At 40.7% G+C, this 20,176-nt stretch overlaps 1 protein-coding gene across 4 annotated transcripts in view; it reads right to left on the bottom strand.

Moving 5' to 3' along the window:
- LOC110838714 (uncharacterized) overlaps window positions 1-20,176 on the bottom strand; it is a 456,091-nt gene that overhangs the window by 168,246 nt on the left and 267,669 nt on the right. For all 4 annotated transcript variants that reach the window (XM_087341090.1, XM_087341092.1, XM_087341091.1 and 1 more), the window contains one exon: window positions 14,307-14,368. In XM_087341090.1, the coding sequence (XP_087197216.1) occupies window positions 14,307-14,368 (62 nt within the window). The remainder of the gene's footprint in view (window positions 1-14,306; window positions 14,369-20,176) is intronic.

The following is a 20,176-nucleotide window of genomic DNA, read 5'->3' as shown; positions in this document are numbered from 1 at the left end:
GAATGGAGGTATAACTCCACGCAGACATTCTAGGAACTATATGGAGTACATTTTCCGTACATTGGATATAACACAGGGTGGGGAACCCCCCCCCCCCCCCCCCGAGCCACAGTCACCATGCCCTGACAGATAAATTCACACCTGCCAAGATTCGAACTATGGTCGTCAGCATCTCAGTTTCCATTCAGAATGACTCATAAACATCGCCCTGATGATGGAGGCAGTAACTACTTCTGAAACGTCAAAGGTAATAAAATATTTGGGATTCTTATTCTGAAGGACACGCGCACGCGTTACAGAAACAATACGACATCTGTTTGCAAAACAGCGTTTAACAACCTGAACCTGAGGTCCTGCGGAAGTCGCCTGCCCTTTGGAAGGGCACAGGTGGGTGGGCTTGTAGTTCTTTATGACACTTCCCTTCGTCACAGACGGAAACGACCAAGGGTCAGCCCTGGCACACAAATAACATCACAGCGTCCGAAATCAAAGACGCCTAGACGAGTGGCCTCTCAGCGAGACAACTCCCTTCTGGATTGCACCCAGCAAGAACGGAGAGCGAACAGCCTTTCCAGCTTCGTTAAGTCGCTTGCCTTCACTTTCTTCTTTGTTAGTTTGTTATCCAGTTCCTTTGTTATCCTTTGTTTCTTATCTGTTTCTTTATGTAATATATTCAACCTCCTCCCTTCCCGAGTCTGAAGATGGTTGTCTTCTGGGTTGCTGTGCCGCGGAGTCTGGCAGACATTGACCGACGTTTCGGAGGTATTTCATGCCTCCGTCGTAACCCACATATTCTTAACCATGGGACTAGACACAGGTGAATGGTCAGCTTCCACATTCAAGCCCCGTCCGTCTTTACCATGAGTTATAATTCCCGGGTTCCCATTGTATCGGGGACTGAATGGGTTTCAGAGCCGGTCGTAACCTGAGCCGAGAATCAAAGTCCTCTTGTCCCCATGGCAGCAAGACACTTTATTAACTGAGCCATCGTGGTTCACGTGTTTGTTAAAAAAATTACGAACCCTTTTAAAGTTACGTATGACAACATTTCATGAGCTGAGAGACAACACGAACGGAAATGTTACAAAGAAATATCAATCACAAGACTAAACATAAGAATCCGTGAGGCATAATACGTATTCAGAAACTTACAGTCGCTCAGCTGTTCTCAAAATTTTCCGTATTTTACAGAAACCGACTTTTCATCTCCGTACTCACAAAAGCCCGCCAGTAGACTGTATCCTGAGCCATATGAATCCATTATACACACTAACAACTTATTTTTAAGATTCATTTTAATATTATCTTTTTGTATGTGTGTAAGCCTCCATAGCGATCTATTATATTAAGGATTTTCCGACTAAGATTTGTATACGCGTACTTTATAACTCATTCTGGTTTTACTGCACTAATAAAAGCATTTGGATCGGAACAGATGTAACTTGAAAACTTTTTTTCCGGCTGATATCTGAGTTGTGTAAATTGTAATCTGAGAGAACTGCCGATGTTTATGATAATGAGGAAGACGCAGAACACTTCCGATTACGTCTCTAATTTGGCGCGCAGTTATTTAAGAAGATTCAGTTTTGTGAGTCTAATAAAAAGGGAAACAAATGTGATAATTTTACCCGGAACAAATTCCGTGTGTTCATTATGACACACCTTTTACTTAGCGGGAAGGTTAAAACCTGTCCTTCTTCCATCGTCACCGCTGTGTGCCTCAAGGCACTCACCTAAGATGCAGTTCAGAATCCCTGCAGATTTACGAAGGCCTAGAGTCATCTGAACAGGCGAATCCACAATATTCTAAACAGGCCTGTTCTTAAATGATGCTAATTCGCGTCTGATGACCGATTCCTTAATGGTAACCTTCGACGGTGGTCTTACCTTCGCTTGTCTCTTGGTTATTTAACGCCGATCTCAATTCGTAAGAACATAGTGTCGATTCGTGTTTCAAAAAGTCCGTTATGGACTCCTCAAACTTATAATCATGAAACAGGTTTGCCTTCATTTTTCTTGAAATGACAAGACACGTTTCAAATTGGAACTATCTGATATATTAACGTAGCATAAACAAAACTGGTTACATCATGATCGAAGGTTGAAAGGTAATCGAAACCCAAAGCAGCTTCTAAACTACGGACCCGTCGGGAGACGAAACATGGACGAACATTACAAAGTTAAGATGTTCAAGTTGCATATTTGTAGGCTCGTAACATCTTAACCTTTTGAATTTAGCTTATACTCACGAAAAATTATTACGAGGACGAACGTCATCTAACATTTGATTCTTTGATTCAGAAGCTCGTCTGATTAATATTTAAGAATTCAGTCCGTACCGCGAAGAAAACACAACACTTCACCATTACAAAGATCGACTGGTTAACGCTGTTTAAGGAAGTAATCGCTGTTTACACTGAGAAGCATAGTTCGTCTGATTAATATTAAAGAATTCAGTCCGTACCGCGAAGAAAACACTTAACTTCACCATTACAAAGATCAAGTGGTTAACGCCGTTTAAGGAAATAATCGCTGTTTACAGTGAGAATCGTACGGAACCCATAAATGAAAAAGCAACGCAGAGTTACGGACTGTTGACACAGACGGTACATGAAGTTACCATTTAGAGCAATTTCAAAAGTAACAAGATATAACAGTATCGGGGAAAAGCTTCACTTACTCAAAAATTACACGGGGCCTAAAAAAACATGCTAACTTTCACATATCCTAAGCCTCAACGTTAATTTGAGTTGATAAGTCGAATAGCTTTATGTTCCGTTCGTCATTATCTCAGTAGAAGTGATCTCCGATACTAACCGAATAAGATACGGATGAATTCAAGACCGCTTTTGGATGCAACTACGAAAATTCTCTGTCGAGAATCGAATCCTGGTCTATGAGTTCGTATTGCCGGCTTCTGATATTTGCCAACTCTTCATTTGAGCTCTTGCTGAATCGAAGTCTTCCTGAGAGGAGATGCCAGTGGTACGTAAGCCTGGTTAACGTTGCAGTGGAATAATCTACAAGCGTTCTAAGTATGATTTATGGGGGACAGTAAAAGTCATGCCCGATCTCAGGACTGTTTAACAGGCTTTCGTAATGACGTCACTTCACATTACGACAAATAACATATTACGTCGCCAGTACGTAAGAAAGATGACTGATTCTTTTGTTACGATGTCTTTCCTCAATTGGACATGTCATGAACTGGAAAGGATGCGAAAGGAAACTGCAGTCGCCTGTTTTACACGGCGTGAAGGAAAGTCCTTTTTGAGAAGCTGAGAGTGATTCAGCAATATCACGGCGGCGCTTATGAAGATGGTTGTCTTTTGGGGCGAAACACCACGCAGTCAGGTAGATAATGAGAACGTTTCAGACGTTCCTGCTGCCTGCACCATCAGGGCAATGGTCCTGATGATGGCAGTAATAAGCACGTCCGAAACGTCGGTCAGTATCTATCAAAAGGACACGGTGCGACGAACATGGCAGGCGATAGCCATCTGATTCACTTTTGCAGAATTCTGTGCACCTCACACCCCACACAGAGGGGGATCATTGAATCAATAAACCAATAAAGCGAAACTCAGCCACGGTTAAACGCCAACCAATGAAGGGTAACGGAGGGGGAAAGGGGTAAATGTGTGGGTGGAGGAGGAGGGTGGGGTGGGGTGGGGTGGGGGTAAATTTATGACGTCACGTCATAGCCGTAGATTGTCATTTTTGATGAAACTGAACACCGTGTAGAAATGGAATCTCATTTTACTTTTACTCGTTTGTCGGATTTTGAAATGTTGTTTTTGGTCGTTCATGAACAAACAAAATTAGTAGTCGTACAAGTTATTACACGTGATTCCAACGGCACATTCAGCCTATCTCCCGTGTCAGAGGTCAGAGGTCAGATTTCTGTCGCTTGCTTAGGGGATATGAGAACATTGACGTCTGAACGCGTGTCTGCTCCAGCATCCTTCTGGAACGAAGTTCAAAGCGCGCACTTTGCAAGAAACCGCCAACACCCCATTTGTTCCTTCTGCCCCCACAAGAGACAGTTTTCAGAAGTTAACAGTCACTCACACACACAAGAAATTTCCCGCATTTTGGGGAAATGAAATATTCATTACCGTGCTCACAAAAGCCTACTACACGACCAAATGGCTCCAGTCCGTGTCGACAAGCCGCGTTCCTTTAGGAGCAATTTAAATATCCCATCTATACCTAGGTCTACCAAACAGACTCTTTCCAAAGAGCTAATATATAACATTAAAGGACGAGTACTTTCACGTAAGATTATGAAAATCTGTTGATAAGAATTTCAGTGACTGCTTTAAAGCACTGACTTAGGTTTGGCTGTGAAGGAAGTTTTCTTCAGGACAAATCCGATTTGGAGAAGTATTAATTTTATAAGAATGCGTCTCTTTTGTTCCCTAAGTTCTGGGTAATGATTCGAAGCTGGAACGGAATAAAAAGGCACGCGGTTCAAAATGACAGAACACCGAAGACCGTGAGGGAGCGGTGGAAATTAAGAGGGAGAAATATGACCAAGGGGAATAATGAAATTGTTTTGGGAGCTTACTACAAATCAAAATGGGGCAAATTTATTTTTTAAACGTTCTTATTTCTCCTCTTCAAAACACTGTCGTAATTCTTTATCCAATGAAAACTAATTAAATACTTTTAATCTTGGTAGAAGAAATTAATCAACTTTAACGCACCCCTGGAGAAAGAAACTACTCGAAAGAAGTTAGAAAGTGTTTAAATAAAATAACTCTTTTATAGTTCAGCTACGTCACAGAGCATGGCTTTAAAATATAATATATAATTAATCGTGAAATTAGAGTGTAATATTTCGGCGTAGAACGTCCCGTTCTGCAATATCAAGAACTTTTTAGATATGTATGCTATTAGAAGTTCCATACCGCGCTATTTTTTGGTACATTGCACAACCGAATTCTCATCGCCATCTATAACCAAGGCCAATGATACCATCACAGAGACAAGAGGAATCTTTACCCAGCGTAAATTTGTTCACAATGAGAAACCACCGTCTTCATCGTCAGGAAGTACAGACTAAGTGACTTTAAAAAATTCTTAATTTCAATGACCTCCGTTTGTCAACGCACGAAATATTTTTTTAAGAAATGTCTTTGTTTCCTGGTTCGTGTAGTGACTTACAACGTAATAGGTTAGACCTGTAATAATGTCGAATGATCATACGATCAGCGATTATTTCCTTAAACGGCGTTAACCAGTTGATCTTCGTAATGGTGAAGTGTGGTGTTTTCTTCGCGGTACGGACTGAATTCTTTAATATTAATCAGACGAACTTTGGCTTCGAAGGGTTAATTAATTATCAGATTAAACAGCGATTATTTCCTTAAACAGCGTTAACCAGTCGATCTTTGTAATGGTGAAGTGTGGTGTTTTCTTCGCGGTACGGACTGAATTCTTTAATATTAATCAGACGAACTTTGGCTTCGAAGGGTTAATTAATTATCAGATTAAACAGCGATTATTTCCTTAAACAGCGTTAACCAGTCGATCTTTGTAATGGTAAAGTGCGGTGTTTTCTTCGCGGTACGGACTGAATTCTTAAATAATATCAAGACTAGTTTCGGCGTCGAGGTTTTAATCGATTCTTACATCTTGGCACATAAACGCCTAACTGAGAAGCTAACGGCGAATAACTTCGTCAAAAGCAGAAGCATTCCTACCAATAAGAAGCTTAGTTCTGTAACCCAGCGTGACGAACGTGGTTTGACCTCGATCCACCTTCACGAATTCTTAATTAACATGCAACTTAACTGCTTTTAATATTCGTATTAATTAAGAGCGCCTTCCCAGTGTCTTTCAGTCACAATGGATACGTGTCACAAGAATTTCGTACGTTTAATGTTATCTGCGAGTCTTGAGTAAGACACGCGTGCTCGCGTCGTGGCTGTTACACAATTGACTTCCTCTGTTAAATACAGAAGTTGCTACTAGTATTTCATGTTACGGCAGTTCCATCTGCTGGAATTATACGGCGTTACTCCCAAATGATTCAATTAATTTTTCCATTGGGAACGTCACTCGTGCGAGAAGCAGCGATGAGGGAACCGAATGACTGGGGGTAAGAAAGACCACTGATGAAGATGAGGACGGAGGAATCGGAGAAAGGGGAGCTGGAAATTTTACGTTTGGGAACTGAAGTATCAAGTTTGAAGACCAGGAGGTGGGGACAGAGCTGCTGGATATGACAACAAGAAATCTCAATAATACGTATGAAGCATGTAATGTATTCTATGCACCCCGCAAAAATATTTTTGGTTTCAGCTCTTCAGTTAAAATGAGCGGGATGTCAAAGGCTGTCTGCGCGTAAACTATCTCACTGACAAACAAACTCCTTGGAGCAGAACCGATCTTCAGAAGTTAACGATCGCTTAGCTAGTCAAGAACTTCCTCGCCTTGTATGGAACCCGAGGGTTCGTCACCGTGTTCACAACAGCCCGCCACTGATACCTATCCTCGGCCACGACTGAGGCCCACACCCAAGCATCCTATTTAATTTCCATTTTAATATTATCTTTCGTCTTGGAAGTAGTCTTTTCCGATTACTGCAAGATGGGTTAGAAGAACAGATTTCTCTCACATTCTAATAAAGACTGGACTTGTGACATGCGGATTACGTCAGAAATCTTCCTGGTGGAATCTTACCGACAGATACGTCTGCTGAATTTGTATTACGCTATGCGATCTACACACCCAGCCCATCATAAGTTTAACTGATAGCAACATTGCGCAGTAAATCACACTGGGTTAGGTTAAGAAGGCGTTTGGACAGAATGGATACGAAGCAACACAAGCCTAGATGACAGGATAATATTAAAAATAAAATATGAACGGGATTCAGATGTCTGAGACAGGGATTTTATGATTATGGCGATTGCATTTCGCGTCCCATAAAAGTAAAGTTTGTTGGCCAGCGTCAGTGAGAGTAGTTGATTTCTTAGACCAATAATATGTCGGACATTGCCCATTGCCCAATGTATGTTTTCGAAACGTCAAAAAAAATGAGAACATTCTTAGGCGAGATGCAAGAATCTCATAGGAGTAACCAATTTTTCTGGTATTATAGTATATAGGGCTCCAACATGTCGTAATTAAAACGGCTACATAAATTGTTTTTAAGACAGCTGTAATTTACGACGTGTCCCAGAATCTCGGTTCAGTGACTAAGAACCAGCAGAATGTATGTCACGTGTTTGGCATAACGGTATCAATGGTTGTGACGTTTACTTTACAGAAATGCAAGACAGACCCCGAACTCAAAAAGAATCTCAGTCCTTCAAAAGACTGCATGATTTTATTTTTCAGTATACACAACCCGTGCCAGTCCACATCGAGAAATATTCCAGCCCTAAACCTTCTTCGGAGTATTATTATTTAGTGTTCTGTGTGACGACAGGTCCATATGAACAGGATCCTTCCATCCTTTTCTCGGACTGGGACCTGTTCATATACGTTCTTGGCAGATGATCCAAAAGTGGTTTGCCATTGCCTTCTTCTGTGTGTGAATGGAGTAATTGTTGGGATGCCATGGAGGAAAACTCCGTGTTGGCTAGACCACGGCCTTGCCCAACACAAGTTATAAATTCGAACCCGAGACCCCAGGATTACAAGGCCAGCGTTCTAACCGCTAGACCACGGAGTAATAAGAATAAAAAGGTTTTCGCCTCGCGGTTGCTTAGCAACGAGAATTAAACTGTGTTTATTGCTATACTGACAGCAGACAGCCTCCTGCCATACAATTCGGAACCAGTTTTCGCTTATCTAAACACACAAATCGTAAAATATACAAGATTGTAATTTTGAAATTTCGTCTGCTGTTTCGCATGAAAACCAAATTTGGTCTCTCACCCAAAGGGGAGACAGCAGACCGAGGGTTCCGAAGAAAATTATTTTCACCTACGAGATACAAATTAACATAAGAATAGCGAAAATTACACAATCACATAATTCGTGTCAATTGAGGAGGATGACGTGTAGGGGGCATTTAGAACGCGCGAGTGAAAGGTAAAATGCATACAAAATTTTAGTAAGTCAATGCAGAAATGTAATGAGGGCACTTATAGATTCAGCAAATCTCAGGACAGGGACCGGTGGCGCGATATTGTGTTCGCGGTAATGTTGAAATTCACTCTGAAGATGGCAACCTCAATGATTGCCGAAACAATGGACAGTTATTAACATCTGACCCCGCTTATTCCCAAAAGACAATATCGTATATTGAACTCCAGCAAAGAATATCTAACGAGGAGAAAATTTTCCCAGACGTTTTATTTGCTTCACATCGAAGAAGTACAGCTTCGACGCAAACAACTTTGAGGTTATGTAAACGCTAGAAGAAATGTGTGATCAGACGACCTGATTGCAAATTCTAATTATGGACAATTTCTTACGCGTCACTTCCTTGCTGGAACTGCGCACTTCATACTTCACACGAATTTTCTTCCGACGATGATCCGACTCTTTTGAAAATGGAAAAGATGTTTACGGTGCCAGGAAGTCAATCGTTAACAAATCAAACTCTCGCAATTTTAACAGAGCGTTACATTTCTGACGCATTTCTAACTTTCCATACTGCATCCTGAATCATATTAGGGTGAACCACGCTAATAATATTTTTGAAAGCAAAAATTCTCATGGTTTATTTTACGAAAATCTTCGTAGCTCAGATTACATAGCGTTGGATGATTAAATTAATGAATAATTAAGTAGAAGAAGCAGGCGATCGTGGCTTACTTTAAATTATTAACCCGGAATTTGTCTAGATAACCTGAGTAAAACCACGCAAACCTCAATAAATTTAGCCTATCTCAAGGAAGAGACTTGAACCTAGGACGTCTGAAGTAAGACGAAGGACTGCCAACCACTCAGCAACAAGAATAGTGAGGAATGAGACTGATAGAACATACAGAAAACACGAGGGAAACGAAAATTGTATATATAATTTTGGTCGGAATACAGGAATGGAAGAAATCACTTGAAATACGTATGTGTTCATTTGAGTATAATATTAAAATGGATCTTAAGGGGGGGGAAACAGTGACATCTGGCTCAGGAAAGGAACGGCGGCGGGCTGTTGTGAACACGGCGATGAACCCTCGGGTTCCGTAAGATTAGTTTAATTCCTTGGTCAGCTGTGCAACTGTCAGCGTCGCGAGACTGCTTTATCTTCTCCACGTACTATGCGTCATAAGTGTCTAATTATAACTATTATAAATTAATGAGATAAATTTTGTGATTTACTATTCATATTTTTCAGTTTATTTTAATAATCAGATTATCATATTTTGAACATCGCCATTGTTAAAAAATGATCACGAAGGTTTACAATGACCTCGCATATAATTATTCGTTTACCCTTGACACTTTTGCACCCCTAGGGAACTATTTTGTGCAGGTGGAAACTAATTTTGACTGAATATGAATGATTCATTTAAGATACTGATTCAAATATTACATTTCACAACCAGAATTCAAAGCATACATACATACAACACCATTAATCTACTTTAAACGTTGCACCTGATTTTGGAAATACGTGTACATTTATCTTACGGATAAAGAACTTCACATAGCAGAGTAAAAATTAATAGTAGCTCAGATGGCGAAGGAACACCTTGTTTGTGAGTGTCCGTCCGTGAACCCTTTACGTAAACACACTACTGCCATCAACTTTAATCTTTGAAGACCAATCTTAACATTAAACTCATTTGTTTATACACCTGGCAAGGGGGATCCTTCTTTGGGGATTCCCGGTAAGATCTGTATGTGCATTTCTCGTGTCTTCCTTTGAGCTTCACGCCCAATTCAGCCGATATTCATTTGTATAATGACCCTAATAACATTTGGTGAAAATTAAAAATTACAGAAAGTCCTCAATACACAGTTTTCTTCAGTCACCTATCACTTTGTCCCTTTTAGGTCCGAATATTTTCCTCAGCGCCCTGTTCTCAAACGCACTTCATCTGTGTTCTTGTCTTAAGGTGAGAAACCAAGTTTTACAATCATACAAAACAAAGTATAGATTTTTTAATAATATTAGTACGTGATTTTCAGATACCTGATGATAAGATAAATTGTGAACTGAATGGTAGAACGCAATCCTCAAATTTAATCTGCCGTAAGTTCATCGTGAACGTAATTTCTATTTTTGTGATTTTTTTTCACGGTTAAGATCGGAAAAAGGAATCTTAATGAACTTCCGTTTGTAAATTTCGTAAATTTTCAGACATTAAACCGCCACTGATACAAACGAGGGGTGGTGCAGCAAGTAACCGGCGGGATTTGTCGGTGTGAAAGGAGAATTAAGGCACGATCCGATATACAGCGTGCATATTCTGTACCAAGCCACGCCGTCTCTTCCCTGGGGATTGGCATAAAAAAAATTGTAGTGTTACAAGGAAGGAAAGAAGGAAAAAAAACATGGAAAAAAAGGAAATGACGTTGAAGAAAGGCAGAGCAGTGGCGAGGGAACGAAAGAACGTCACTCAAATTTCCGCCATATTGTGTGACAAATTCTCATGGTATGCCTACAGCAGGAAAATGCCAAAGGTTAGGAGGTCACGTGGAGTGGATCGCTCAGTCAGGTTGGCAACCGACGTCGGACTGATGCCTTGCTCCACTTTATATACGACCAGTTAAGAATTAAAAGTGTTGTGAAGGTTGCTGTTTCGACTATTTTTAACAGGGGTTTCGTCAGTTCCAGTAAACGAAATCTCTAGCGGTAATTTGAAGATCCATCAGTTTGCTCGCCTTGTGATATCAGCAGCTCGTCTGGTAAACGCTTGCAGTCCGTAAACACGCAGGTAGCAGAGACAGTGGGCCAGATTGCAATAAATGTCACTAGACAGACATTAACGGACCTCTCTTTAGGCGTTATTTAAAAGCAAATGTTTCCAGAACGGGAACAAAATGGTTACCGCTAATACTGACACTACACGTTCAATCACGCGCACGAGTGTGTAGTTCAGACAAATCACTGGAAGCCCGGAGTTCAGTTCCTGGTTCGGACTCGCAACCACCAAGTACACTGAACATATAGCGTATGAATCCGTGTCCAGACAGCGCAATAACGCCAAGCTTACAAGGTCATTAGCAAACACAATCCACACCCAAAAATGTTTCACTCATTTGTGGTTTCTTTTTTCATAGCTGTGTGTACAGCACGCAATAATGTTCATTGCATAAAACAAAAAAGCTGTAAGAACTACAAAACTTCCTTTTTAGGTCAAGTTAATATCCGATATTCTCCATCCGTCTTGGGTCCAAACGTTTTCCTCCATACTATTTCCAAACAAATCTAATGGTGAATTCAGCTTTCAACTTTCACAAGCAATTCTTGGTTCACATTGAAATTTTAACACTTTCAGCAGTAAAACAATGAAAATGAACCATCAAAACTACCATCGTAACTTGAAAATTACTGTCTTCTACGATGTTTCATCGCGTAATCTCGTATAAACTTACAGACGTTACAGAGGCGGTTACTGCCTAGAGAACCCCCCCACCCCACGCCACGAGAAACTGAATCCTAACTAAACCCAGTCTAACCTAACCTAACCTAATCTATCCTAACCTAACCCAAACTAACCTAACCTAACCCAACCCAACCCAAACTAACCTAACCTAACCCAACCCAGCCTAACCTAACCTAATCTATCCTAACCCAACCCAAACTAACCTAACCTAACCCAACCCAAACTAACCTAACCTAACCCAACCCAGCCTAACCTAACCTAACCTAATCTATCCTAACCCAACCCAAACTAACCTAACCTAACCCAACCCAACCCAAACTAACCTAACCCAACCCAACCCAGCCTAACCTAACCTAACCTAATCTATCCTAACCCAACCCAAACTAACCTAACCTAACCCAACCCAACCCAAACTAACCTAACCTAACCCAACCCAACCCAAACTAACCTAACCTAACCCAACCCAACCCAAACTAACCTAACCTAACCCAACCCAAACTAACCTAACCTAACCTAACCTAACCCAAACTAACCTAACCTAACATAATCTAGACTAGACTAACCTAACCTAAAATTCACTCGGTAAGGAGGCCGTAAAAATCAAAAGTGATCACATAGAAAGTGACACTAAGGGGACCCTTTTTGCACGCAGGATTCAGTAAATGGTTCGAAGTGGAAACAAAGAAACAAAACATGAACAAATGAGAAAGAAGAAATTACGTGAGACAGTCAGTTCTTGTAAGACGCCAACTACCTAACACGTCAATGAAACTTGTTTTTGCATTTGAATGAAGAAAGACAATGGATCTGACACTTATATCTGGGAACAAAATGCAAATTTTTAAGTTTTCTCTAAAGGAAATAAGAAAGACATTAGTTACGGGACATAATTTTTTTTATTTCAGTTCAACGGGAAGTGAAGCGCTGTTATTCAAATGCGCGGACATTATTATTTTCCTGAGACAATTATATCTTCAAGTACATACATGTATATTATGATAATGATCAAACATACGAGACCAAAGGTTCCCAGTTTATTCTCACGTTACAGCCTTCGCGACAAGTAATGAAACATGCAGCGTCATATCTACTAAAAATTCAGTACTGATCGTATCTTCTTCCTGGTTGTCCACAGTTTCAAAAGTCAAATTCCTGGGCACCACCTTCAATTAGGCCATGATCACTAACCTCTACATTCTTTTCAATCCATTATTTATTAATAATCTCGTAATTCGATGCTGTGCAACCTGAGCTGCTGACAGCGTCGTTAAACAAACAACATTTCGTAACACACACACACACATTCTCAGAGAAACATCCAAACCATAAAAAATGCAGAAAATAATAATGGCACTTAACACTTTAAAGCCGAACGTCTATTAAATTTTATTTAAGAATTCAGTCCGTACCGCGAAGAAAACACCACACTTCACCATTACTACGATCAACTGGTTAACGCTGTTTAAGGAAGTAATCGCTGTTTACACTGAGAATCATAGTTCGTCTGTATAATATTAAAGATTCAGACCGTACCGCGAAGAAAACACAACGCATCACCATTACAAAGATCAACTGGTTGACGCTGTTTAAGAAAATAATCGCTGTTTATTCTGAGAATTATACGAATCGCATAAATACACATGGTGATCAAAATATAGTTAGTGACGGATAACGCATGTGGTACGTATAGTTACCACTGGTATTTAAACATGTTCATATAAGACGACTATGCTGTTGAACGTGATAGACCCAGTGAACTGTCTTACCTTTAACCGGACGCAGAATGCCTGTTTAGAGAGTGGCAATAAGAATTGAAACCATTTCTACTTGTGCTGTTAAAGCCTCGCAGAATATTCACGGCGAATAATACAGACTGCGTTTTCTGCCTACGTACTAGGGGAAACAGGGGGCCCAAAATGAAAATACAGAGCGGATCCTGAAGCAGCAAATACAGGATTCCAGCGATCCTAGGTCCTGTTCGGATGTGTAATTTATAACTTTAATCAAAGGAATCTAGACACTTGTGCGTCTCCTTGGCAACGAGGAGCTGGAGTTTGTCCACGTTTGTCGGATATATTTGCACCTCCATATTACACAAATATATTTTTTGTGGGTGTATTAAAAAATTATAAAATATATTAGGATTCTTGTTAAATTTAACAATTAATTGAGACTAGTTTACGCGAATACTTACAAATAATATCGTCCCATTTCCGGAAAGACCGACTTGAAACACACTTACCAGGAAAAGAGTCGAGATTCTATTTTTAACATTTTCCGACTGGGTCGTATCTACGTTCCTTTTTCTCATAAATACAAAATTACGTCGTAAAAATTCAAAGAAATATATAAACAAAAGTAAGCAGAGAAGATTCATCTTCGTGAAGAATCTACCTGTTTCAGAATGAGGCAAATTGCTGATCAATAATACAGAGTATTCTGAAAGATACACAGGGAAAAAAAAACTACTGTCATGCAATGCCAGAGGACATGCTATATTACACTTTTGATTTGGTAACCATGATCAAAGGTAACCATTACACAACACAATTGCACGTTGCAACACTCCCAAGTCCTGCATCTATCCTATAATCTTTACTGCTACACTATCATCTTAGGCAGAACGAGAGGAAAAGTAGCCAATCGCAAACAACAACAACAACAAAAAATACAAAAATTAAGGTTCAAACAGAAGACGAAAACTGTGGTCCTGACAATGGTTTCCAAATGACACGTTGAATCAATCCCATGATTAAGGCGAAACTGATTTCCGACTACCGGGCTTACCTTGCTTACAGCTCACTTCTTCACACGGGTACAGGCACGGCCAAAACAACTGGCACAAGCACCTGAAACCAAAATTAGGCGTTCCTGAAGATGATCGTTTCGCTTAAAACTGGACAGATTTCAGAAACCTCTGATGATACTAATAACGAAAGAGATCTTTAAGCAGAGCTTTATTAATTATCATCAGATCCCATCAGAGTAATCTCGACCCAAGGTCACTGCCGGAAGACATTGTTGTACAACAATGACGTGAAATCAGTGCAACAATGACCTTGAAACCCAACAATTACCTCGGATCACATCTCATACTACACCATCAGATAAGTGTAAACAAAAATTTCCCAATCCACGCCCTGGTCTTCCAAGCAAACACCTTTCTTCGCGTTTCCCCACTGAAATTCTGCATGCATTTGTGTTTCATCACCCCGCCATCCTCCTTAAACTGATCGCCCTTTATAAATATCGTATTTGTGTCTGTTATAATTATTCGTTAATTTTATTTGTTGTGTTGGAAATGTTTGGTTGTATTTACGCTCGTGTTGGTGTCAACATCATAAGAAGTCAGCACCGTAATCTGAAAATATTACCGTTTCCTTAGTAACCCCCAAATTAACATACACAGGAAGTGTCGAAAAATATATATGGATAAAAACTAATTTGAGACAAAATTTAATTTGGGGAAGGAGCACTTTTAAGGTTACGAGAGCCGAAGATTCCTCTGTTCGTCTTTAGAACTTAAAGGAACGCGTTTCTCTGAAGCCAGCAACCACTGAACAAGAATATGGAGCAGAATCCAGTCTCGAAGCCTGCACACGCTACAGACGGACGCTATACGCCAAATACAAAAATCCTTATGTTCTCCCCCGTCCAATCTAAAATTGAACTATTTTTCCTTTCAAAAGGAGGGGAGTGAGGTAACGTGGTCTCTCTAGTTCTTATGCGGGAAACACGTACATAAAAAGGTGCTGCCATCTTGCGGGAAATATCGAAAAGAAAGCACTCCCTTGGGAACTTATCGACATTGTTGTATTCTGCATACAAATGATCAAGTGACGTATGCAACCTTTCTGATGTCTATGTGACGTCATACACACGTGTTGTGAGGCCTCGGAAATGAATATTGTAACTCAAACCGCAAATATGATTTGGAGCACAAAAGACGTATTTGGGATTTCTGTGTGTTTAATTCTTTAAAGCAAAGTGGTTATTACATTAGCCACCATATTTACCATTAAGTAATTCCGAATTTTCCCACAGACTATATTTATTATGTGTTTTGTACGATTCTCAGTGTAAACAGCGATTATTTCCTTAAACAGCGTTAACCAGTTGATCTTTGTAAATGGTGAAGTGTAGTGTTTTCTTCGCGGTACGGACTGAATTCTTTAATATTAATCAGGCGAACTATGATTCTCAGTGTGAACAGCGATTATTTCCTTAAACAGCGTTAACCAGTTGATCGTAGTAATGGTGAAGTGTAGTGTTTTCTTCGCGGTACGGACTGAATTCTTAAATATTATTTAGACGGGTTAATAGACTCTCATTATGGGTTTCGTACGATCCTCAGAATAAACAGCGATTATTTCCTTAAACAGCGATAACCATTTGATCCTCGTAATGGTGAAGAGATGTGTTTTCTTCGAGGTACGGTCTGAATCCTTAAATATTATTCGGATCATCTTCGTACTTCTAAGGGTTCACTGCTCACAACAGTCGTTAGATCCCTAACGCCCCTGGGGACCACCCCTTGTCGGCTGACCGAGAATCCGAAATCCGATATTGCACCTTTCCGTGGTATAATCGAAGTGATGTTTGTCAAATGAGTTACGGTAGGCCCTTCAGTTCTTGGCCAGAGAAAGTTTAATGACATTTATCGTGGTGGTAAGCCATTTTACCAATGCGTACTGTCACGGGCTTGTATTGAAGACAGCGGTTAAACATTACAACATCTACGTTCGCGTCATAAAGGCTGTGGAGCTGAAGAAACGTCCGTTCATCCCTGGCGCTGGGAAGATTCACGAAATTTGACGTTGAAACGAGACGGGTCACACGGTAACTGGGCGTACACCAGGCTATATACACAGAATTCCTGTAGTTTGAAGTATGCGAAATATGTTACCCAAGAGAGGGTGTACGTAAAAGAGGGTCTTTTCTGCTGCAACGGGGAGTCTGGGGGTGGGGGGGGGGGAGATCTGATATTAAGAAAAAAGTAAGAGGAAGTCTCTCTTTCTGTTCGTCTAAAACCTACCAGTTTTACAGAAAACGTGTAAAAATCACCTGAAATAAATATTTTGTTTGCATAAACTGCGAGTGCGAATCTTGTTTTATTTTGACGACTGTACACCAGTCACTTAACATTGTCTAGCGTAATGACACATCAGGTCACGATGCTTTCAGTATCTCAGATAATTGAATACGGGAGAAAGTGGTCGTGGCCTACTCAAAAATACTATCCCCGGGTTTGCCTACAGGAACTGAGAAAAACAACGTAAAACCTCAGTTATATCATCCGGCCATCGGACCGAGATTTAAACGCGAGACATGTGAAATACGATTTATAAGCGCTAACCACCCAGTAGATATGTTCGGTCATGACTAATTACAGCAATTAAAATGGGACGGATTCACCGCACTGTCATCGTGACGAACAAAATACCATAATTTTTGTCTTGTTGGTAGTATTGTATTTTGTTGTTCCGCTGTAATTAATAACGCAGTTTCTAGGTAGTTAGTGAACTGCCAAAATCTCAGCAAAACGTTTCAGTTAATCGGAATGGATTTCCTCTCTTCAAGGAGTTGCAATGAAAGCAGACAAATGTTCATTACGTCATCCGCAAGACAGACATAAGAACACGTTTATGGCTGGGGTGCCCCTCGCTGGCGAAGGCTAACTAACCTGATAAATCAATGTTTCTCACTTCAATTTCCCATATACCATATTTTATTACCACGTCAACCCTCGCCTCAGCCACTGACCACTTCCACCCCCACATATCATCCACCTACTTCGAATACTTCTCAATCTTTTTTGCACCCCTCATATTGAGGGGAGGAAAATATATCATTCAATGTATCCCTTATCCTTATATTGAACATCAATTCAAGTTTATGGAATAAAAAAGTCACTCAGACTTTCTTAAATATTTCAAGAATAATCGCGTAACTTCGGAAGGAAACCTGGCGAAATACCTCGTCTGTCCCAAAGCCGCGCGCAATAAAACGAGCGTGGGGTTTCCAGACTGTTTCACGGAGAAACACGGGAAGGCGGCCGACATAAAAATATATGGGCCAATCGCCATAAGACGGCGTTCTATAAAATCCGGTTAGAGAGACGCAAACAGAGATGCTGAGCTCTTGAAGCAAATCACCCAGCTGAGGTATGAATTCACCGTAACTGAATCTCAAGTGTAACTTAATACAACTTTAACGGGCTCTTCACAGAACGCGATCGTCCTGTGCCTCGACCCATCAGTCAGAAAATCTTCGCTTCAAACACCAACTTACGTCTCTGGCTATACGAACCCAGCGAACATTTTGGGATGGAATGAATGGACCCAGCGACGTCTTGAGGCGGGAAAACACGTCATCAATTTAAGTAGTGTAGAAAGAGGTGTAGATAAGAAACAGAGGCACAGAAGGAATGGTGGATAAAGATTGGAAAGGGAACTAGCGACTGATAAGAAACAGATGACACGACCTGAAGCAAGTACAGAGCGGGACAGAACCAAGAAAGAACATAATCACAGAAATACAGAAACAGATGTGGGCAAAGACTGAGAGACAAACGCAAAGTGCGTCGGAAGAAAATAAGAGAACAGAACAGAGTAAACAGGAATTGGGAGTGGAAATGATTGTCTTCCGGGATGCTGAACCCTGTAGTCTCGTAGAAGATAATCGGAGTTTTCGGAGATGCTTAATGCCTCCATCATCAGGGAGATGATAGAGGCGGTAAGCATCTCTAAGACGTCGGTGAATTTATGCGAGAACGCACGGAGCAAAAGCGACACTTGGCGTCGGTTTCTCAGCTTCGTCTTTGAGGAGTCCCGAAGATTGACTTCCCTTTATTTAGAATTCGTGGAGTCCAAAAGTACAAATTACTCCTCTCCGACGAAGACAAATCCACAAATTACTTATGCAATTATATGTGGCCTCCATGTGTAATCCATTCTGTACATTCATGCATGCTGAGAACATACTGGAGCGAAAGACGATAGAAATTCTCTAAGAAAGTGCAGTGAAAAGGAAGAAACAAGAAAAAGAATAACTTTTAGACACTAAATCATCACTCTTTCTGTTCCGACCTGGCTATTATCCTAAGCTTCGCTGCCACGGGCGACTAAATCCGTGCTAAAAAACTCTTCGACGACCTGGAATCAATATTACTTTAAAAAAAGCAAGCTTCCCCCTTCTCATCTGCCCTAGATTATAAGTTCACTGCACAAGCAGCTGCTGGTGTCAAATCTTACCGCAAATTGCATCATTATTTCTTTTGGAGTGAGTAATGTTCTCAGCTACAGCGGAAGCGTCCGTTGCCTAGCAACCAGATCTGTTCGCGTCAATGTAACCAAGCACATGAACAGTTTGAAAAATGAACCCCAGGCTTTCAAACACAAACACTGCACAGGACAACACTTAAATCCAGTGGCTATGAGAGAAGAGGCCTTTGGTATAAAAGAATTTACGAAGTGAAATTTTGTTTTTCACCTCGTCTTCTTTGAATTCTGTTTCCAAGATCAAAATACCATTTAACAGATTTAAGATCTGGTGCCTTTCAGAAAACTTAAAGCATAATACGTCACTGAGCAAATGCATTACAAACGAGGTGACGATGAGTCTGTTTGAAGTCAATCAAAGACTCTCAAAAATGTCATGACCGTCACTCGCTTGTTTTTCTGCAATGGTAATAAATAACAGACGTTACTAACACAAATCGATAATTGCAATCGATTGTGGTTTTCTGGGTTGTGATGCAGTGGTTAGCAAAGTTTGTGAGAAACATACTACTTCAATTTCAGGGTAGAAACGGATTTTCCTCCGAAACGTCAGTTGCCACTTACAAGACTACAGGTGGAGGGGGGCTTACAACCCAGAAGGTACCGACCCGATAACCTCTGACGTCATACGTGGTCATTGAATCTGCTAAAGACCTGAAAAAACGAAATAAAAGAATGGCAATTGCAAAGAGAGATTTTCGGTACCAGATCTTATACCCATACTTAACAAACAGACAAACAAACAAGTCTACATGTAACAGAAAAGGCATTTCCTGCACAGACGTGGGTCTGAATTCTCCCGGAAACCAGGATATAAATTCTTTTAAAATCAAATTATTTTCAGATTCCAGAAATGTTTTAGGTTTCCACAGCAGCGAAGATGCTGATGCCACCTGGTGGGTTGTTACACCATCTACCTGCAGCTTCGGTCCTTAAGAAGGAAGTAGTATGTTCCTCCGAAACGTTCGCATCTTCACACAACCCAGAAAAAAAAGAAAAGAATAGAGACTTGATGAAAGTCACTAAGTAGTCCATGAATCGATCGATCGATCAATCCGAGCCATCTGGAGCGACGTACCAAAACTCGCTGGGACTTGTGACACCAGGTGCTGGCGCTCGAAATGGCTCCATATAAGGCGCAAACAGGCTGAGGCCACAATTCGAAAGACCGGACGAACACGTTAAGCAACGCCGATGTGACACTCGTGCAAGCTGCCAGCAACACGACTAACCTACATCGTGCAGTGGCGGTTCTGGGCTCTTCAGCGTTGTCAAATACGTGCGGAGAAGAAACGAGGGCTTCGCTCTTCTGAGTACGCAGATTAAGAACAATTCTGGTAAAGAAATTTTGTCAGGAAGAAGAATAACAACACATAA

The sequence above is a fragment of the Zootermopsis nevadensis genome, unplaced genomic scaffold (assembly GCF_977971745.1).
Source record: "Zootermopsis nevadensis isolate Lab colony 2312 unplaced genomic scaffold, Znev_1.0 Znev_ptg000061l, whole genome shotgun sequence".
NCBI lineage: Eukaryota > Metazoa > Arthropoda > Insecta > Blattodea > Termopsidae > Zootermopsis > Zootermopsis nevadensis.
The sequence above is the reverse complement of the archived record's forward strand: the minus strand, read 5'-3'. Positions and strand labels throughout refer to the sequence as shown.